This window comes from Drosophila mojavensis, unplaced genomic scaffold (genome assembly GCF_018153725.1).
Source record: "Drosophila mojavensis isolate 15081-1352.22 unplaced genomic scaffold, ASM1815372v1 contig_36, whole genome shotgun sequence".
Classification (NCBI taxonomy): domain Eukaryota; kingdom Metazoa; phylum Arthropoda; class Insecta; order Diptera; family Drosophilidae; genus Drosophila; species Drosophila mojavensis.
This window is the reverse complement of record NW_025318858.1, coordinates 14,880,440-14,898,558: the sequence shown is the minus strand read 5'-3', so window position 1 is coordinate 14,898,558 and position 18,119 is coordinate 14,880,440. Positions and strand designations below refer to the sequence as shown.

The 18,119-nt window shown below is 37.6% G+C and overlaps 2 protein-coding genes across 3 annotated transcripts; both read right to left on the bottom strand.

The window, feature by feature from the left end:
- Positions 1-103: 103 nt before the first annotated feature.
- LOC6576833 (importin subunit alpha) lies at positions 104-3,645 on the bottom strand. Of its 2 annotated transcripts, XM_044008582.1 has the most exons (6): positions 3,565-3,645; positions 3,389-3,463; positions 2,762-2,903; positions 2,375-2,685; positions 1,730-2,303; positions 104-1,632 (listed from the first exon to the last, which is right to left on the bottom strand). In XM_044008582.1, the coding sequence occupies exons 3-6, from the start codon at positions 2,822-2,824 to the stop codon at positions 1,012-1,014; spliced, it is 1,569 nt and encodes a 522-aa protein (XP_043864517.1). In that variant the 5' UTR covers positions 2,825-2,903; positions 3,389-3,463; positions 3,565-3,645; the 3' UTR covers positions 104-1,011. The 2 variants fall into 2 exon arrangements, with proteins under 2 accessions (XP_043864517.1, XP_002002818.1); XM_002002782.4 differs by having other exon boundaries at positions 3,389-3,644.
- Positions 3,646-4,588: 943 nt separating this feature from the next.
- On the bottom strand, positions 4,589-7,100 carry LOC6576832 (vacuolar protein sorting-associated protein 27). Its single transcript, XM_002002781.3, has 2 exons — positions 6,938-7,100; positions 4,589-5,677 (listed from the first exon to the last, which is right to left on the bottom strand). Exons 1-2 carry the CDS (start codon positions 6,947-6,949, stop codon positions 4,655-4,657), a joined length of 1,035 nt encoding a protein of 344 aa, XP_002002817.2. The 5' UTR covers positions 6,950-7,100; the 3' UTR covers positions 4,589-4,654.
- Between the last annotated feature and the right edge of the window lie 11,019 nt (positions 7,101-18,119).

Genomic DNA, 18,119 nt, shown 5'->3' with positions numbered 1-18,119 from the left:
TATTATCTTAAATACTAGATATCTCTCCCTTCTCACCGTTTCCACAATATTGTTTAAGCATATTTAAAATTTAATATTTTTAAAATCTAAATTCACATTTATATAATTTTTTTTTTTGCATTCATGGCAATTATATTTTGCTTTGTATAACATTAATAAAAGGATGAGGACACATATTGTTGTTGCGTTGTTTGCATGAAATAGTTAAAGTGTGTGTGTTGTGCGTGCATAATTGTAGTGTATGGGTTCATTTTTTGTTCACAAAATACGTTAATAAATAAATATACTAACAGCCTAAATATATAATAATCCGAAAAACTTATATCGTGTGTGTGTGGTGGAACTAGCACACTCCAAACAATTCAATTGGCCATGCAAACGCAGTAGGCAGCGTTCTGACTTTGTGTATACATTGTGTGTGTGTGTGTGGGTGTGCGAGGACAATTCAAAATTTCTGAGTCACCCACACCTGCCAAGCACAGCTAGGCAGGTCCTCAGATGCTTGAACGTGTGCGAATGTGTATGATTTAGTGTGGTACTGCTGACAGGCGATAAACAGGGAAAAAACTAAGAACGCGCCTAAGATGCGTTTTCATGGCCGCATGCGGGACAATGCGGAAATGCACAACAAACAACAATAAATGTGTGTGGAGAGGCGGCAGAGGCACGGATGCAAAACAAGGGTTTGCCTCTGCCGACCTACAGCCCGTTTTGTTGTTGTTTGTTAACGTTGTTGTAAGTTCGATGTGATTTTGGAGTGACAAACTTATAGGAGTGTGTTGTGAACATGTTGTGTGATATCTTTCTAAGATCGTGTGCTTTTCTTTCTAAGACTGTGATTTCTTTCTAATATTGTGTGGCGCGGTCGCATAACAAGAAGTCGTATGCGTGAGGACTATGCTACTAGCCTATCTGATGATGTTACGGGGGATTGGGAATGTTGGAGTGTGTGTGTGTGTATATGTATGTATGTAAATGCTGATGGCTGGCACTTATGTTCAAAAATGTTTTTTAGAAGGTATAGCCGCCCTCCGGCGCCTTAGGCTGTGTGGCGTTAAACTCCAGTGCGCCATTGACCTCCTGTGGCGCCAGCTCCTTTTCGGCCTCGTCGTCGCCAGCACTGAAGTATGTATCTATTAAGGCATAGGCCTTCTTGTAGACCTCCTCGTTCTCATGCTGCTGCAATGCTTCCAGTTTGTCGAGACCGCCAAGCTCCTCGACCATGAGGCACAGATTCTCGGTGCCGCCCAGCTTCTCGGCGAGCGCAAACAGATTGGACAAACCAGTCTGAACCACTTTGATGGTTCGTGGATCTTTGGCCTCGAGCAAATCAATAAATGGCTTAAGTATCTTGTACTTCTCGATCAGATCGACAATCTGCTCGGGTGTGCCCGAAGTGGTGGTATTGGTCACAGCCCAGGCGGCCTCCTTTTGTGCCTTGAAATCGCCTTTCTCGAGCACATGGCGTATTTGCACAAAGATGCCCGCATCGATGACAGCCTGAATCTGTTTCTGATTGCCAGCCGTGATGTTGCTCACGGTCCAGGCAGCCTCCTTCACAATGTTGCCCTTGGAGTGCTGCAAGAGCATGCCAAGCTTGGGCAAGCCACCAGCGGCTATAACCACATCGGTCTGCAATTGTAAAATTGAAATAATGAGTCAAACTCACAGCCAGGACAGCTAAAAACACTTGAAAGCCATCCATCATGTTGACAGACTCGTGACTGACCTGCTGATCCGTTCCGGTGACAATGTTGCCCACGCTCCTCAGTGCCGGCACAATGATGCTGGGCTCATCAGTCTGCAGCAGTTGCACCAGACGGGGCACTGCATTCGTATCGACGACCGCCTGTATCTTGTTGTTTTCATCGTCCGTCACATAGGACAAGGCCCAACAGGCATCGGCCAGCACCTGTATATCCTCCTGGTAGACCAGCAACTGCGACAGCACCGGCAACAGGCGCTTCACCTGGTCAAAGGGCGGCGACGGATTCTTGTTGCGGCACAAATTCGACATCAGCCAAACAATGTTGCGGAGAAACGACAGCGGCGTCTCATTATTGATTAAACGCAAAATGCCATCGATGACATTGTGCTGGATTACAATGTCACGCGCAGCCGGGCCATCGCCAGCAATGTTTCCCAGGGCCCAGACGGCCTGCTCGGCCAGATTAAGCGACTTCGACTGCAGCAGTGCTATGAAATGCGGCACGGCATTCTGTTCGATAACGCAACGCGTCTGATCCGATGTGCCCGATGCGATGTTGGTCAAAGCCCAGGCGGCCTCAAATTGCAATAGAGGGCTGACCGAACCAAAGAGGGATCGAGATAAACAATGTCTTCCCACACACCTACCATATCATTGTCTACTTACTTGTTGTGCTGAAGGAAGCGAATGCAGATAGGCACAATGCCATGGCTAATCATCACATCAATAGGTGGATTACGTTCGCGACTGAGCATCTTGCGTGCCTGCTGCATGCCCACGAATTGGCGTTCCGGATCCTCACTATTCATGGCAGCGACGATTTCGTCCACCGACAGCAGCACCGGCGACTGGCCATTGAGTTCCTTCAACGGTGAGGTTAGGTCCTCATCATTGATGTTGCGGCGCTTGAACAACTGGTCCTCCTTCTTTGACTTGCGCAGCTCGATGGTCACCTCATGGCGACGCATGCGCGAGTCCTAAACGGTCGCGGCACAGTTCGAAAGTGAGGTTAAAGCCGATATGCAAATTTTCAAACGAGCGCGCTTCACTTACCTGCATGTTAAGAGTGTTGGCCTTGTAGTGGCCCTGGCGAGTGTTTGCATCCGATTTATTCATGTTTGACGTAATTTTTAATATATGATTTTTCTATTTCAAATAATTTTAAAATGTTTCTGCTTCGATAACAAGTGTACAGCTGTAAAGGGGAAAAAGTGCGTTTTTTAAGAGCCTGATTGACAGTGTGAAAGGAATTCGAGAATAAATTCTCAAGGGCTGTTTCGATTGTCACACACACACGCGCACGCGCTGTAAGAAGTGCGTTGCGTTTGTGTGCGTATTTTTTGCATTTCTTTTGTCTCTGACAGTTATTCTCTTTTTCTTTATCGACTACCTTTGCTGCGCGCTCAGCAGAAGCGGCTATGCACAAGGCCAAACCGGCGGCGGATGCGGCAAGAACAACAACAAATCAACAGCTGCGGCTGCGTTTAACTGCGCTTAAGAACTGGCCCGCAAAAGAGACCGAAAGTTCAGCGCCATTTGCGGCTTTCTTTTATATATATATATATATATATATATATATATATAAAATAATATATATATATATATATATATATATATACTACATGTATATATTTATATGTAAATATATATGTATATATTTTTCGTCACTTTTGCACTTACCTTACTTAATTTTGCTGTATTTTAAAAAATGGTTCACTAATTTGGGTGTGCTAAGTTATCATTAATGGTTTTCAACTAAAAAAATTTTTAACTTAAAATTTGAAAAATCCAAAATGCTGTGCGTGTTAACGCTTTTAAAATCGGAATAAAACTGAGGAAAGCTATAGCTGTAATACCTAATATCACACGGAAATTGATTCCAATGCCTGCTTAGCGCTCGTAAAGTTCCGTTCAGTTTAAACGAGATGCTTGACTTTTGTAGCGATGCGTGCTGTATCGATATATTCTTTTAGCTGAGCGTTCGATAGTCGATTCTGAAAAGCGATATTTTATGAAATTTTAAAAAATTTTGTATGGCTGCGAATTTATTAATATTATTATACAAGTTAATTATATACAAGTTAATTATATATAATTATACACATTTTCAAATAATTTGTCTGATTAACTTAAGTTTTAACAGTACGCTGTTAAACTCAAAATGGTACTGCACACGATTAAGCGATCGATGGTAAAGGGCTGCGAAAATAAAACAGATGGCGCTTTTCGCTAAGAGTTTATATGATTTATAATTTTAGTATTAAATTAATATAGCAATTAAGTATTTTATATGTGCGAAATATTAATATTGTGTATGCTTATTGTTAGTAAATGTGTGCCTGCGTTATGTTTAATCCGCACGAGTAATCGTGCTCTAAAATAGAATCCACATTTTTGCAGCCAAGACATTTACCATCCACAAGCGCGGAATCTGCATAAAGAGCAACGCAAATGAAATTGCCTATGCAGGTGTGGTGCGGACTTTTATTTATTTTAGTAAGTCTTTTGTTCGCAATATCCCATTGAATATTAAGCGCATGTGAAAATACACTCGTTGAAAGGTAACTTAAGTAATTTAATAAAATAGCAGCCTTTTGTAATTTGATGAATATCGACCCATTAGACTATAGACTCTGTATATATCACGTAATATATGCAAATTCTGGGTTGACTTACATTATCATCCACTGAATAGATCAATCGCAGTTGGTTAATTTATTTCTCTTCGAGAATCGCAGTAAATATAAAATATAAATTGTAGAAATTGGATGCTTATACAAAATATAATTAGATGCTTTTGAAGTAATAGACAAAGAATTACTACGACTTGGTTAAAGATTTGACTTCGTCTGAAGTAATGACAGTATAAACACATTTGACTTGAAGTTTTGACATTCGGCTTTAATCTCAACAAAGTTTTGTGGAATTATGCAATGGGATCACAATCTAAGCGGACTTGTTGTCCTGGTTCCTCTTGTTCTCCTCCTCGGCGGCGGCAGCGGGAGCAGCGGTGGTGCTGCTTGACTCCTGGGCGGAGCGGGCCTCGACCACATCGCTGTCCGAGTCGCCAACAGGAGCGGGCGAAGCGGATGGGTAGGGTGGGAACTGCTGATCCTGTGGGTAAACCTGCTGCTGCTGCTGCTGCTGCTGTTGTTGTTGTTGCTGCTCCTGCTGCTGTTGCTGTTGCACATCCGAATAATCGACAGGCGCTGGCTCCTGTTCGGGCTGACGCGGTGCCTCAACCACTTCGCTCTCCTGCTCGATGTTAACTTGTTGCTGCTGTGGCTGGAACAGCTGCTGCTGGAAGAACTGCTGCTGCTGCTGCTGCTGCTGCTGTGCCTGGGGGTAGTAGATGGGCGCGGGCAGATGAGCCACAGGAGCAGCAGCAACGGTAGCCACGGGCAGAGCACGGGTAGCCACTGGCAGGGCGCGGGCAGCCACCAGAGGCACACGCTGCACCACCGCATTGAAGCCGTTCAGGTCGTCGGCTGTGTAGGTGACGGTGCGCTTGTAGCCATCGGCATCGAGCACGCTGTAGGAACCAACCACATTGCCACCGTCGCGGCTCTCCACCTGGCTCTTGATGTCGCCGGTGAGGGAGTCGTGCACGCCATAGGAGAAATCATAACGAGGCGATGACTCCAGCTCCACCTGCTTAACAACGGGCGCCAAAGGAGCGGCAGCAACAGTTTTCACCACAGCAGCAGGAGCGGGGGCGGGGACGGCCACAGGCGCAGCGGCTGCGTACGTGGCAACTGGAGCGACTGCCTTGACAAAAGGCGAGGGCACGGCATAGGACTTGTAGACTGGAGCAGCCACTGCCTGTTGGTAGACAGCAGCGGGAGCGGCATGATAAACCGCTGGAGCCGCCTGGTAGGTGGCATAGCCTGGATGGAAGCCCGAGTAGGTGGCCGCAAAGCCACCCAAGCAGCTGCCGCTGAGGGCCAGAAGCGAGAGAGCAGTCAAAAACTGAGGATGATAAATGGAAAAGTTGTAAGGAATTGAAAATCGGAATTTAGAATTTAAAGTAAATGAGATTTTCTAGAAGAAATGAAAATAATAAAATGTAAGAATAACATATTTAAAATAAATCCAAGTAGGAGCTGAATATGGAAGATAATTGAAAGAAGAGGCAGCAAAATGTCATAATAAATTATCTAAAATTCAAGTCGAAAAAGGATTCTGAAAAAGAAGAAACTGGGACGTCACCGATTGAGCTGAATATGAAGGATCATAAAAGATCTATGAACTAGGAAGAGTTATAGTAGTAGAAAAAGCTATAAGTGAAGCAAGTTCTTCCACAAAAATAGCAGGAGCATAAAGTATTAAGGAGGATAAAGGAGAGTGCAAACAAGGAAGGATTTTTCAGAAAAAAGGAATGAATAATAATTAAGAACGAATGATAATAAAAGCGTCTTCAGTTTAAATATAATTGTGGAACGATGAAAATAAAGGAAATAATAATGGAAGGTAATTTGACCGGAAACAGTCGGAGAAAATAGAAAAAAGACAAGCAGCTGCCTAGATCAATTATTTTAGACTTCCATTAAGTTTTGAAGACATGTAGAGGCGATAGCAGGAAAGATCAGAATGTAAATACAAGAAGGAGGAAGAAAGAATGCAGAAAACAGAAAAAGAAAATGGGAGTGAAGGAGCAGGAAGGAAATAAGAAGGAAATGGGAAGTAGAGAGTAGAACAGGTACAGAATAGGAAGGTTGTAATGAACGGGCCATAGGAAGAAGAGAGCAAGTGAATGATAGTAGAGAGATGAGTAGAAACCAAAAGAGAGATATAGCGATGAAGCAGCAGAAAGTAAAATATATAAGGAGGTGGAAGTAGGGAACGGGTTGCCCTACAATCGTTTCAATTATAAATAGAAGCAGAAGGGAAAATCACAAAATACTGTTACTGGTGACATTTCTTCCAGTTTGTGATTTGGTTGTGAATCTAAATAGACGTAAATCTATAGCTGAGGTCGATTTCTTCCAGTATGGGACTTCGTTATAAATCTAAATAGATGAGATATTTTCCAGTTTTCGGCTCAGTCAGAGGAGGTAAATTTCTGTGAATTGAGTTCCATTCGTACCGAAGACAAATATCCTTTATATAGCTGCTCTTCATTTTGTACACATATACATACATATATCTCTGTTGTTAGATATATCTGAGTACATACATGCATATGTGTAGGTACAACACATATCTTTAGCGATATATTCGGAAACTTACATTGCTTGCCATTTTGTTGAGTTGAGACTTGGGTTTTTCTATTCACACACACACATACACACGCGTGCTCGAGTTAGGGATATACCGCGATCCGGTTCGAGTCTCTGGTCCTAGACGGATGTCGGAACTTGGCGCTGTGAGCGACGGTTGTTAAATGATGTGGTTGGGGCTGTGCGCTCGTCACTTTATATGGAGCGGGCGGGTGCCTAGAATTAGCATGGCCATGCCCACAGACACTGTCCGATGTGGCACCCACACACACACGTGCACACACATACACAGGGCGCAAACCGGTAACAAGTACAAGAGCAAGATACAAAAGTATCTCATAGATACGCGTTGACAATTGTGTGACAATTGCGTAGCAAACTGGTTTTATTTTTCGATAATTTTGTTTTTTTTTTTTTTTTTTTTTTTTTTTTTTCTTTTTGTTATATTGTCTCTTGGCGGTTTTTTTTATGCGCTTTGGTCGCTCTGTTTCAAGTTCAGCGCTGCCGACGCTTCCTTGTAGGCCTATTGACCATTATTCACTTAAGCCGATCATTAACGGTCAACAATGCCAACGGCTCGCTCTGCATCCCTCAATCAACGCTTGGCCTGACTTACATCACATTCCATCTATGCTATATGTATTTTTGCACTTGAGGAACTCCAACCCAGCCCACCGCAGCCCAGGCCAATCTTGGCTCTAGCTCAGCTTCAGTCTTGCCGTTAGCTGATTTGTTCGTCTGTCAACACCTTTGGCTCGTTTTTACCTGTACTTTGCTTCTCGTTTTGTATGTCAGCAGCATTTGCTTCATTTACTGCATGATTTTCAGTTTCAGTTTCAGTTTCAATTTGAGTTTCAGTTACAGTTTCAGTTTGTTTTTGTTTTTGTTATTTTTAGGGAATGTTCATTTGCTCCATTTTCGTACTTTGTCCATGCCCCACATGTCAGCATTTTGTTTATTCACTTGTTAATTGTTGCATTGTCTGTGTCTTCACTTTTGGCTATGCCAAACGCAACGCCAAGCCACTCCATAAATATTGCTGCCAAATCAGCTCAAGTTTAATCCACTAGGTCAAAATAACTAAACACTCATGTCCATGCACAACACAATAATTAACTATTTTTGAATCAACAATTAGTAAACAAAAAGTGTATAAGTACAAATTTATGTTATAAGACCATTTTAATGATGAAGCAGTTTTTAATCAGGAAGGAAAGATTAAGACACTTAAAAATGGCATACAAAATCAATTTAAATATGAAAAAAAAAGAAGTACGACTTATTATTATATACATATATTATATATTAATTAATTAAAAATAATATAATATAAAAATAATAAAAATATTTGCTTCAAATAGTTATGTGCAGACAAAAATATAAATAATATAATATAATTTATATTTTAATATGAAAAACATCTTAAATTTATTGAGATATTAAAATTATTATTATTATTTTTATATTATCATTATTTATGTAATTAGAAGAAAAAAATTTAAATATAAATAAATAAAATAAAATAGGTATAATAAAATTATGATATATAATAAATAAAATAAGAAAAAATTGGATGCCATACAAAAATTCATTAAAATATGAAAAATAATTAAGACATATTGAATTATTAAAAAAAGGGTAATTAAAAATTACAAGTAATAAATATCAACTTATTGCTATATAAAAACATTTTGTTTAGTCAATTTTGAGCAGGTAAAATATATAAATAATATAAATCATAAATATAGTAATAGAATCTCAACAAAAATTTATTTAAATATGAAAAAGAGTGATAATTTATTGAAACGTTAAATGTGGAATGAAAAAATCATAATAAATAATTAATTTTATAAATATAAAAAAATATATATTTAAATGTATAGCAATATAAAAACATTTTCTTGAATTAATTTTGTGCAGAAAAAAATATATAATTAATTTAATATACACAAATAATATATATAATATAATATAATAATAGAATGACAGAAAAGAAAAATATTTTAAGTATTCAAAAGGAATACAGAATTATTTAAATATTAAATTGTAATACAAAATTGTTTTTGTCTCAATATATTTAAAATATCAAATAAAAAATTAATATAAATTTAATATAAATAATAAAAAAAATAATAATAATAATATATATTTTACAGCCAAGTTTCAGCAAAAAAAAAAAAAAAAAACTAGTATCCTTCAGAGTGCATCCTTGTAACATGAATGTATCCTTGAATACACTAGGAAACTATTGCATCTTACAGATACTTTCAGTAGCTTAAAGTAACTTTTTAGAATTGAGTTTTATTTTGTATTCTGAAGATACAAAATGTAGATGTTAAGAAATGTCTTAGATATAATATGAAATTGAAAACATAAAAGTAATCGATAGAAGTATTACGTTATAGCCATGACTGTCTGATAAGCAACATTGTAGGTACAGGTCTTGAGTAAAAATTCCAAGAAACAGAAAAGGAAAGAATGTCTCATTCAGCGAAACTCTCTGCGCTTTGACAGGCTTTGTATTGGTATATAGAACGAAATATGATTTTATTGTATGTTGGTTACCTTCGGGTCGACTTAACAATTAGCCAAGCGGCATTCGAGCCCAATTGACTGCAATTTTAATTAAAGATCGGAAACATTCAACACAAAGACGTGAAGGTCTAACCACAAGAAATGAAAAGGTTTTTCATGGCAAAAGGGCGCACGCAGCATCCACGAAGAGGAAGAAGAATAACTGTCAACTCATTTGCTGCGTTGGCTTAAATCTAATTAAACGGCAGCGAATTCCAAACCTATTCATGGAATTCCAAACCTATTCAACAACTGGCCAAACTCCCATGGAATAGTCTCAGTCTCTGCAGCCAATCTGCCATTCAGTTGAAAAATTAAAAGTGCGTAAGGCGTTCATAAGTGGATTTCGTTTCCATTCTATTTGGCTCGAGCCTATTAAATGCCATTTACTGACTCCAGACACGTAACCCCAGACCCATAAAGCGGCGTGGGCAAGTGCCTTCAGCTGCTCGCAGAAAATAATATACATATGTCCGAGTAAACGGTATAAAGATGGATGGATGGATATACTTTACGCATAAAGAATAAAAAATAAAAAAGTAAAAGCGAAATGCTGAAGGCTTGAACTTGAACTCGAGTAAGCGATATGCAGAGTGACAAAAGCCGATTGTTAATATATGTTACAAAAAAAAAAAAAAAAAAAATAAAAACTGAGCTCAATAAATTATTGCCCCAATTGCGGAAAAGAGACAAGGAATACAAATTACCATACAAATCACCAAATTACCAAAATGACTTAACTTGAAGTAGGCAAAAATAATAAATAATTGGCCTAAATACTAAAACTGAATTAAAGTCAGAGTTTACATAAATTATAAATCATTAAATATCCAAGCATAATTATAATATAAATAGAAATATATAATGCAGTATATATTGATTTAATAAATTTATTTAATAAAAAAAAATAATACAATATTCAGTCATTACAAAATATTCCCAAAAATACAATAAAGCAATATAAACACTATAATTAATATATAAAATAAACAAATAAATAAAAGAAAGCCAAATATTATAAAAGTGGAATAAATAAATAATAAAATAATTAAATAAAAATATATAAAAAAATATTACAAAAAAAATAATAATAACAATATAATATATTAACAAAAATACAATATAATCAATATTCTCAATACATTGTGATATTATAAAAAAAAATCAATAAATAAATAAACATAAAAAAATAATAAAATTAAATATTACATACCGTTAATTTCTTAAATTTACAAAAATACAATATAAAATACTTATAATATAAAATATTACAAAAATACAATATTAGCTGTATAATAATAAATATATATACCAAAAGTATTTTATTATATATAAACTTTTATTAATATTACTGAGATAAATGTATATTTTTGATTTTATAATAATCAAATGAAATTAAAAACTGTATTTTTTTAGAAAACTAATTTGAGTATATTTGTATGCATTTGCTGACTGGGGTTTGAGTAATTGTATTTATGAATTGATGGCCAACAGAATAGCGCGCTGCTCTAAGAACGTGACAGAGTCGAAAAAGATGCTAGAAATAAATTGATATGCGATTTGCATATACAGATAAATCAGGGCAGGGTAGGAGTAAAGCGTATTTTCTAAGCTAAAATTGTCGTGTATAGAATTTACCGCCAGAGATTTTCTATTAAAAGGAATTTTTTCAATCGATAACAATTTATACTAAGTAGAAATATTTATAGATTGAAAAAAAAAAAAATTGTTATTTATAGGAAGATATGTAGAGTTAAAGATGCTTCTTCTTTCTGCTGTCCTACGACAATAAAATTACAGATTACTAGGTAGCTGCTCTTCTGCTTCTTCTGTTCAATATGCAATATATATTGCCGAGGGATATCTCGGATATATTCGAATCTTCTAAACTCACTAAGACAATCATCATGCAGCATAGCAAATGCTGTTCTACGACAATGCAATCACCGATTACAGGGTATCTGCTGTTCTACGACACTTGATTTCGTTACATTTTTATGCCTTGTTGATTTAGTTTGTATTTAGCTGCTGCATAAAAGATTCACCCCGTTAATGATTTCCTGCGGGCAGAGCTCCATTTAATGGCGTTTGGCGAGCAGCGGAAATTGAGGTAACGGAAGTGCAGCGAATCAAATAGGAATGTGACGAGTGCAAAAGCGAATATACTCACGAGTATGCGTGTTTGTGGAGGGTGGAAGAGGAGGGTAGACACTTTGACATTTGACAAATACTTAACACTATTTGCCCGGCTTAATAAACTCGTTTTCGTTGACTTTACCCGCCACAAACGACGGCCAGAGCTGGCAACTGCAGCAGAAGATAGAGTGGAAGAGAGAGAGAGAGAGGGCGAGAGAGAGAGGGAGCGAGAGAAAAATAAAATTCACACAGTCAAGGACAGTGGGGTGTGTGGGTGGGCGGGGGCATGCTGTGTCTGTCGGGCTGTAAAATAGCAGAGAGACGCGAACGAGCAGGAGGCGGGCACGCGTACGAGGCGGCAATGATTGATTGCACGTTAAAGCTCGAGAGCATCACATCATTTCCTTTTTACACTTGACAGGAAATGCATTTTTAGCTAGCGAAATGAGCAGAGCAGGAGGGGGCACTGGCAGAGATCAGCGAGGGATATACAAAATCACGGCAAGTGGCGTGAAAAAAGGGGAAGAGAGAGAAATGGGGCTAGATAGATAGGTAAAAGGCGCTCGACACTTGCTGCGAATGCATTCAAAGGCAGTTCCACAGACAATTTACACAGAAATCAATGTGTGAGCAGTGACTGGGACTCGCTGGAGTGGAAAGTGCAGGCACGTCTTGCAGCCTGCTTGATTTCAATCCTTCGTTGCGGAACTGTGCCAGGGAATTTAAGCCAATTAGGTGTCATGCGTTAATACCTCAACTCAGCTCAAATATCGATCAAAATTTTCCATTGACAGGCAAATCCAAGCTCATAAACACCTTTCCGCATTCTAGGCATATGAAGTATTCATCATGGAACTATCGAACGGCATTATTCAGCCTGGCAGTCAGCTTGGCAAAGACAAACGACCTGAGACGAATCGCATGTATGGCAAACATTTTGTCGATTGAATGAATTCACAGACATGCCCCGCCCCACCTCTGCCCTCTTCCTCTCCAGCGCTGTCTAATCTACGACTCTACACAGATTTGTTTGTCGCCAATATGCCAGCCGAGATAATCCATCAAAATTGGCGCTGAAACGGATATTCAAATGCGCGCACTCTATCCCCACTGAGCGTGGACGGCGTGGCCTGGCACACAGAGCAGACAACAGTTAGCTACACCTGGCCAGCCGACTAAGCAGTTTACTTTAAGAAAATGCGAGCAGTGAAAATTAAAGAAAATATGAAAATACATATAAGCGAGCGGGAGAAGTTGCGCTTAAGCACTTCATGACTACAATCTGAAAATCAATAATGGAAATGGCGAGGAAAGGAGAGAAGCAAAGCTAGAGTAAGTAAGGTTAAGCTTGTATGTATCAATACATATAAACATAAGTGTATATCAGCTGTTGCTCTATAGTCTAGTTCAAGCTTATATGTACGCTCATCACTAACTGTGCCATCCGACTAGCTGATGGATTGTTGGTTATTAATAAACAATAGACAAGCTAAGAGCTGTGGGACTACATTTGAAGCCTGATTACCGGATATGTACTTCACACTTTATTCAATATTCGTCTGTTGGGTGTCACAAATTCGCATAAGCCAAGTTCAAGGCTGTCCTGATAATTGTTATTTGTGTGCTCAGTGTGATATTACTAGCTTGGAGCTTATTTGTTGTTGTGTTAAGAAACATATTTTACTCTCTCTCTCTCTCTCTCTCTCTCTCTCTCTCTCTCTTTGTCTTTCACTCACTTTTCCTTCTTGTCACTTCTCTACCACCATCTCTGTTACTCTTTATCTTTATACTTTCTGCTGTTTCCTATATGTCTCCTTACTGTTACTTTTTTGCATATATCTCTATCCTTATCCTTTCTTCATTTTCTTTTCTTTGTTCTTACTATGCTTTCATTTTCTCCCTCCGTCAGCCTATTTCGTTTCTTTTACGCTACTTCTTACCCCTTCTCATATCCTTTCTCTCTCTCGCTCTCTCTCTCTCTCTCTCTCTCCCTCTCTCTGATTCTTTTTTCTCTGTTTTTTTTTTTTCACTGCAACTCTTTCTTCATATTATTTATATATTCCAGTTCTCTCTCTCTCTCGCTCTTTTTCTGTGTGTCTCTCTCTCTCTCTCTCTCTCGCTTTCACTGAAATTTTTTTCTGCGTTGCCTTTCCGTTTCTTATCCATTTTCTTCTATCCTTTCTTCTTGCTTCCTTCTTTCCCTTTCTTGTCTTCCATTTCTATGTCTATCTCACTCTCGTCCACATCTCAACCACTCTACTTTTGTGCTTCATTGCTCACCGCTTACTTAATATATTCAATATTTAATATGCTTCTCATTCTTTATTTCGCTCTACTTTGCTCTTCCATCCGTACCTATTATATAGTATTTATTTCCTCTCCCTGCAAATAAATATTTAAGGTAAACATATTATTTCTTTAAATGATATTAAATCGATTTATTATAAACTGATGAACAACAAAGTGCTATATAAAGTATTAAAGTTATAAAAACTTCAACGAATATTAAAAGTCCAAACATTCCAAAAGTTTTTAAGTAATTAAAGAAACATTTCAACACACATCACACACACAATGAAATCAATTAAGTTGATCCAAATGGATATATAAACAAGTATATAGTATAATGAAACCGGTTTTCAAGCAACAGACAATGAAATTAATCAATTTTTTGAATTACGATGCGATTCGATTTCAACTGGCGTCTACAAAAATTATACTTCGAGTGCGCCAAACGCCTTTGTAGATTTATTTCCATAGATAGTTTCATTTTTGTATTATTATTATTATTATTTTTTTTTTTTTTTTTTTTTTTTTTTCGCCTAAGCCTTTAAGATTATGCAATGAAAAATAGACCAAAGAGTCAGACTCGATGACGCGTGATTCTAACTGTGGAGAGGTGTGGAGAGCACAGGCGGTGTCTGAGCCGGAGTGTAGCAAGCTGTCTCTCTGGCACCTACGCACGACGAGAGCTAATTATAGGGTAGCTAAGCGGATTTCGTATGTGTTTCTAGGTGCTTTTTCATAGAATCGCATTTGCGTGTACTTTGATTGAGATTGATTTGTATTGATGGCAAATGGTTCACGCGAATTCTAGTGTAGAAAACCCAAAAGAAGCTGAGTTTGTTGTGTACTTATAGAAACTATAAATGCTATTTAACTAATATAAAATAAGCAAAAGAATTACATTTTTTGTGATTTGTACGATAGTAGAATAAGAAGCTCAGCAGAACTTAAAGAGAGAAGTTCAGAAGTAATCAAATCATTATGACGAAATATAGCATAAAAAGAAGAGCCCAGCAGATACCCAAATTATTTAGGTGGAAACTCAACAGAGCCATACGAAAATCCGATGAAATCCAAAGCAGAATTGAGTGAGAAGCCTATGAAGCCGTTTAGAGAGAGAGAGCCTTAACATAGGCCGACAAGAACACTATCGGAACCCTAAGAGAATCAAAGCCCAGCCCAAGACAATTCAGGCATGAGTAGAAACACACTAGAAACTCAAGAGAAATGCGAGGACGTGCGTAGAAGAGCTTTACTAAGACCACAGAAGCTCCCCAACTGTATCACAAGGCCTTTAAAACAAACCCAAAAGAATCCCAGCAAAACTCTGAGAAAAAACTCAAAGGAATTCTATATGTACTCTACAATAACCCTCAGAAATCTTTAGTAAGAGAACACAAAGAAAATCCCCAGAAATATCGTAGTAGAAATTTTTAGAGAATCTATTATGAATCCTATGGGATCGACAGGAGAGTCCAAGAACAAGCATCCCACCATTTTCCGAGTGTTAATTAGCATATTTTAATATGATATCTATGGATTGATTTTAGTTTAACCCTTTATATGGCACCACGTCCGAGTTTGATGCGGTTTTTTTTATTAGATAGAAAACTGAAAATAAAAAATACACTTTTTTTCGTTTTTCAAAATTTTGATTCAGTACGATTTTATAAAGGAAAAAGGATTTGTTGCAGATATGCAACAGATGTGCTTAAGGGGAAAAAAAATTACTGATAGTTCTCTGGGTATTTAGAAGAACGTAATATTTAATGTGGATTTTCTTAAACTATTTAACATATTATTATATTTATTTAATGACTATACGACTATTTATCTTAATAATATATTTATTAAACTTTAATTTAAGTGGAAATTTTTAAAACAATTGTTTCTCTTGTTGAAACATAAGGCCACTTCACATTTCCCACACATTACTTGCGAGAATCCCGTACACTTCGGGTACTTGCACCTTATTCGTTTTTCACCCCACAAAGGCCAATGTCCAAATTCATCCTGCCGTACCATTCGATTTGGCACGCGTTGCGTAGGACCTCTTTGTTTTTTTTGCTGCAATTCGTTCTCGAGCATAGAACTTCTTTTTCCCATTATTGATTTGGTATCAATTTTTGTTAGCACCTCTGCAATATTTATCCGAAACTCGGAAGATCCTAAGAGTTTAGTGCTTGATGCATTCGCCTTATGAACGCGTTTGTACAAAAGCCAAGCATTACTCACTGTCAAGTCGAGTAGATGGTAAAAAATGCGAACCTGCCAGCGTCTACTTCTTAGTAAAATTTTATATCTTCCAATAATGCTGTCAATCAGATCAACACCTCCCATATAGCTATTGTATTGTGCTACTGCAAAGGGTCGGTCAATCTCTACGTATTCCTTTTTGGCTTTCTTGAATCGAAGTGCTTTGTCCTCTGGTAGTATTCCAGCATAGTTGGATGCCAATGATACGACTTTATTATCCACCCATGATGTTACTGATATGTCAACTCCGTCAAAATCAGCGACATATTCTACAGACGTACCCCTTGGATGCTTCTTCAAATTAATATTATCAATTGTTTTGTTATTTGGAATTCTGTTTCTTCGAATAGTACCCAAAGCTAAAATTCCTTCATCCGCTAAGTATTTCAAAAGGGGCAATGAATTGAAAAAATTGTCAAAATAAATTCGAAAGTTCTGATGCCTGGGCACTTCTCTGACCATTCTAACAACACAGTTTGATGCCGCACCTAGATCTGGTTCGTTAGGCAAAACTTTGTTTTCATTTCCTGAATCTATCTCAAACTTATAGCAGAAGCCTGAATGACCGATAAGAACATAAATTCTATATCCCCATTTATGAGGTTTGTTCGGGTTGTATCTTTTCATACGAAATCACTTTCTTCATTGGCAGAAAAATCGAATTCGTCCTCGCTCTCCAAACTATTAAAAAATCTTGGGTTTCCGAAGGTGTCAATCCCCTTGCGGACATTATTTCTAAGTAAGAAATACTGTCTACAAAAATATAAATATGTGTAGGTCGGCCTCAAAGAAGAACATAAAACACATAAGACAATCCAAAATAAATTCATAGCAACACATAATGACACAAAACAACAAAAGAAGTATATAGTGACATATAAAACATAAGCACAATAAATGGTATGTTGCATAAATGCAACAAAATTGAGAGTACAAAAAAGAAGTCCTAATAGTACTTTGTTGCATATCTGCAACATACCGATATTCAAGAGTTACTCACAATACACAACAACAAACCCAAAAACTTGATTACAAACGCATTATTAATATAGTTACCTTATTTAAAAAGTAGTTGTTCGCAAATTAAAAATTTTTGTTATTAGAAAAATTTGCAAATATAAAATTGATTTGGACACCAATACACAATTCACTAAATTGGCAGGAAATTTTAATATTTGTATGGCAAGACATGTGGACAAGTGTAACCAGCTACAAAAATCGAAAAAACACATATTTCTGACTTATAAAAGAATTTGCCATACCACTTTCTTGATACCCATTGCGAAATAACTCAATTTAAACGGTATGTTGCAGATATGCAACAAGGCCGTATAAAGGGTTAAGCCTTTATGTAGCCCGATTAGCTTGAGGAGTATTTATTAAACTCGGAATTATTTTCGTATAATTTTGACTTTCTAATTATCAAAGTAGGTACAGTAAGGCTATCTACATATATAATTTTGTTTAGCTATAATTTAAGCTCCCTATAACCTGCCTTTCACTGCTTTCTCTATACATAAATCTAAATAAATTCTATGCAGCTCATCCAGCTTCAATATGTGAAGCTAGAGAGTGTTAATATCTGTGCACACAGCATTTTAATTAAAAGCAATTTTTACAATGTCAAACAATGTCAGCGTGCAGCGTGAAGTATTTTGCGTAGCTGGATGAAAGGAGCGCTTCTCCCTATCTCACTCTCTCTCTTTCTCGCATGCCTTTAATATAGCGCACATGACGTATGCGCCCCGTGGCCCGGAATCTAATGTTAAAGTGTCAACAAGGTTGTTGTTGATGGAGGTGTCGCTGGCAAGTTGCTGCAAATGGCAAATGGATGCCGAACAGCATTAGCGCAGGAGACGGGCCTGTGCTTTAGCCTTTAATTCAGCCCACATGAACTCCGAAAAACAACAACAGAGACCCAATCAATATGGAGCATCGTC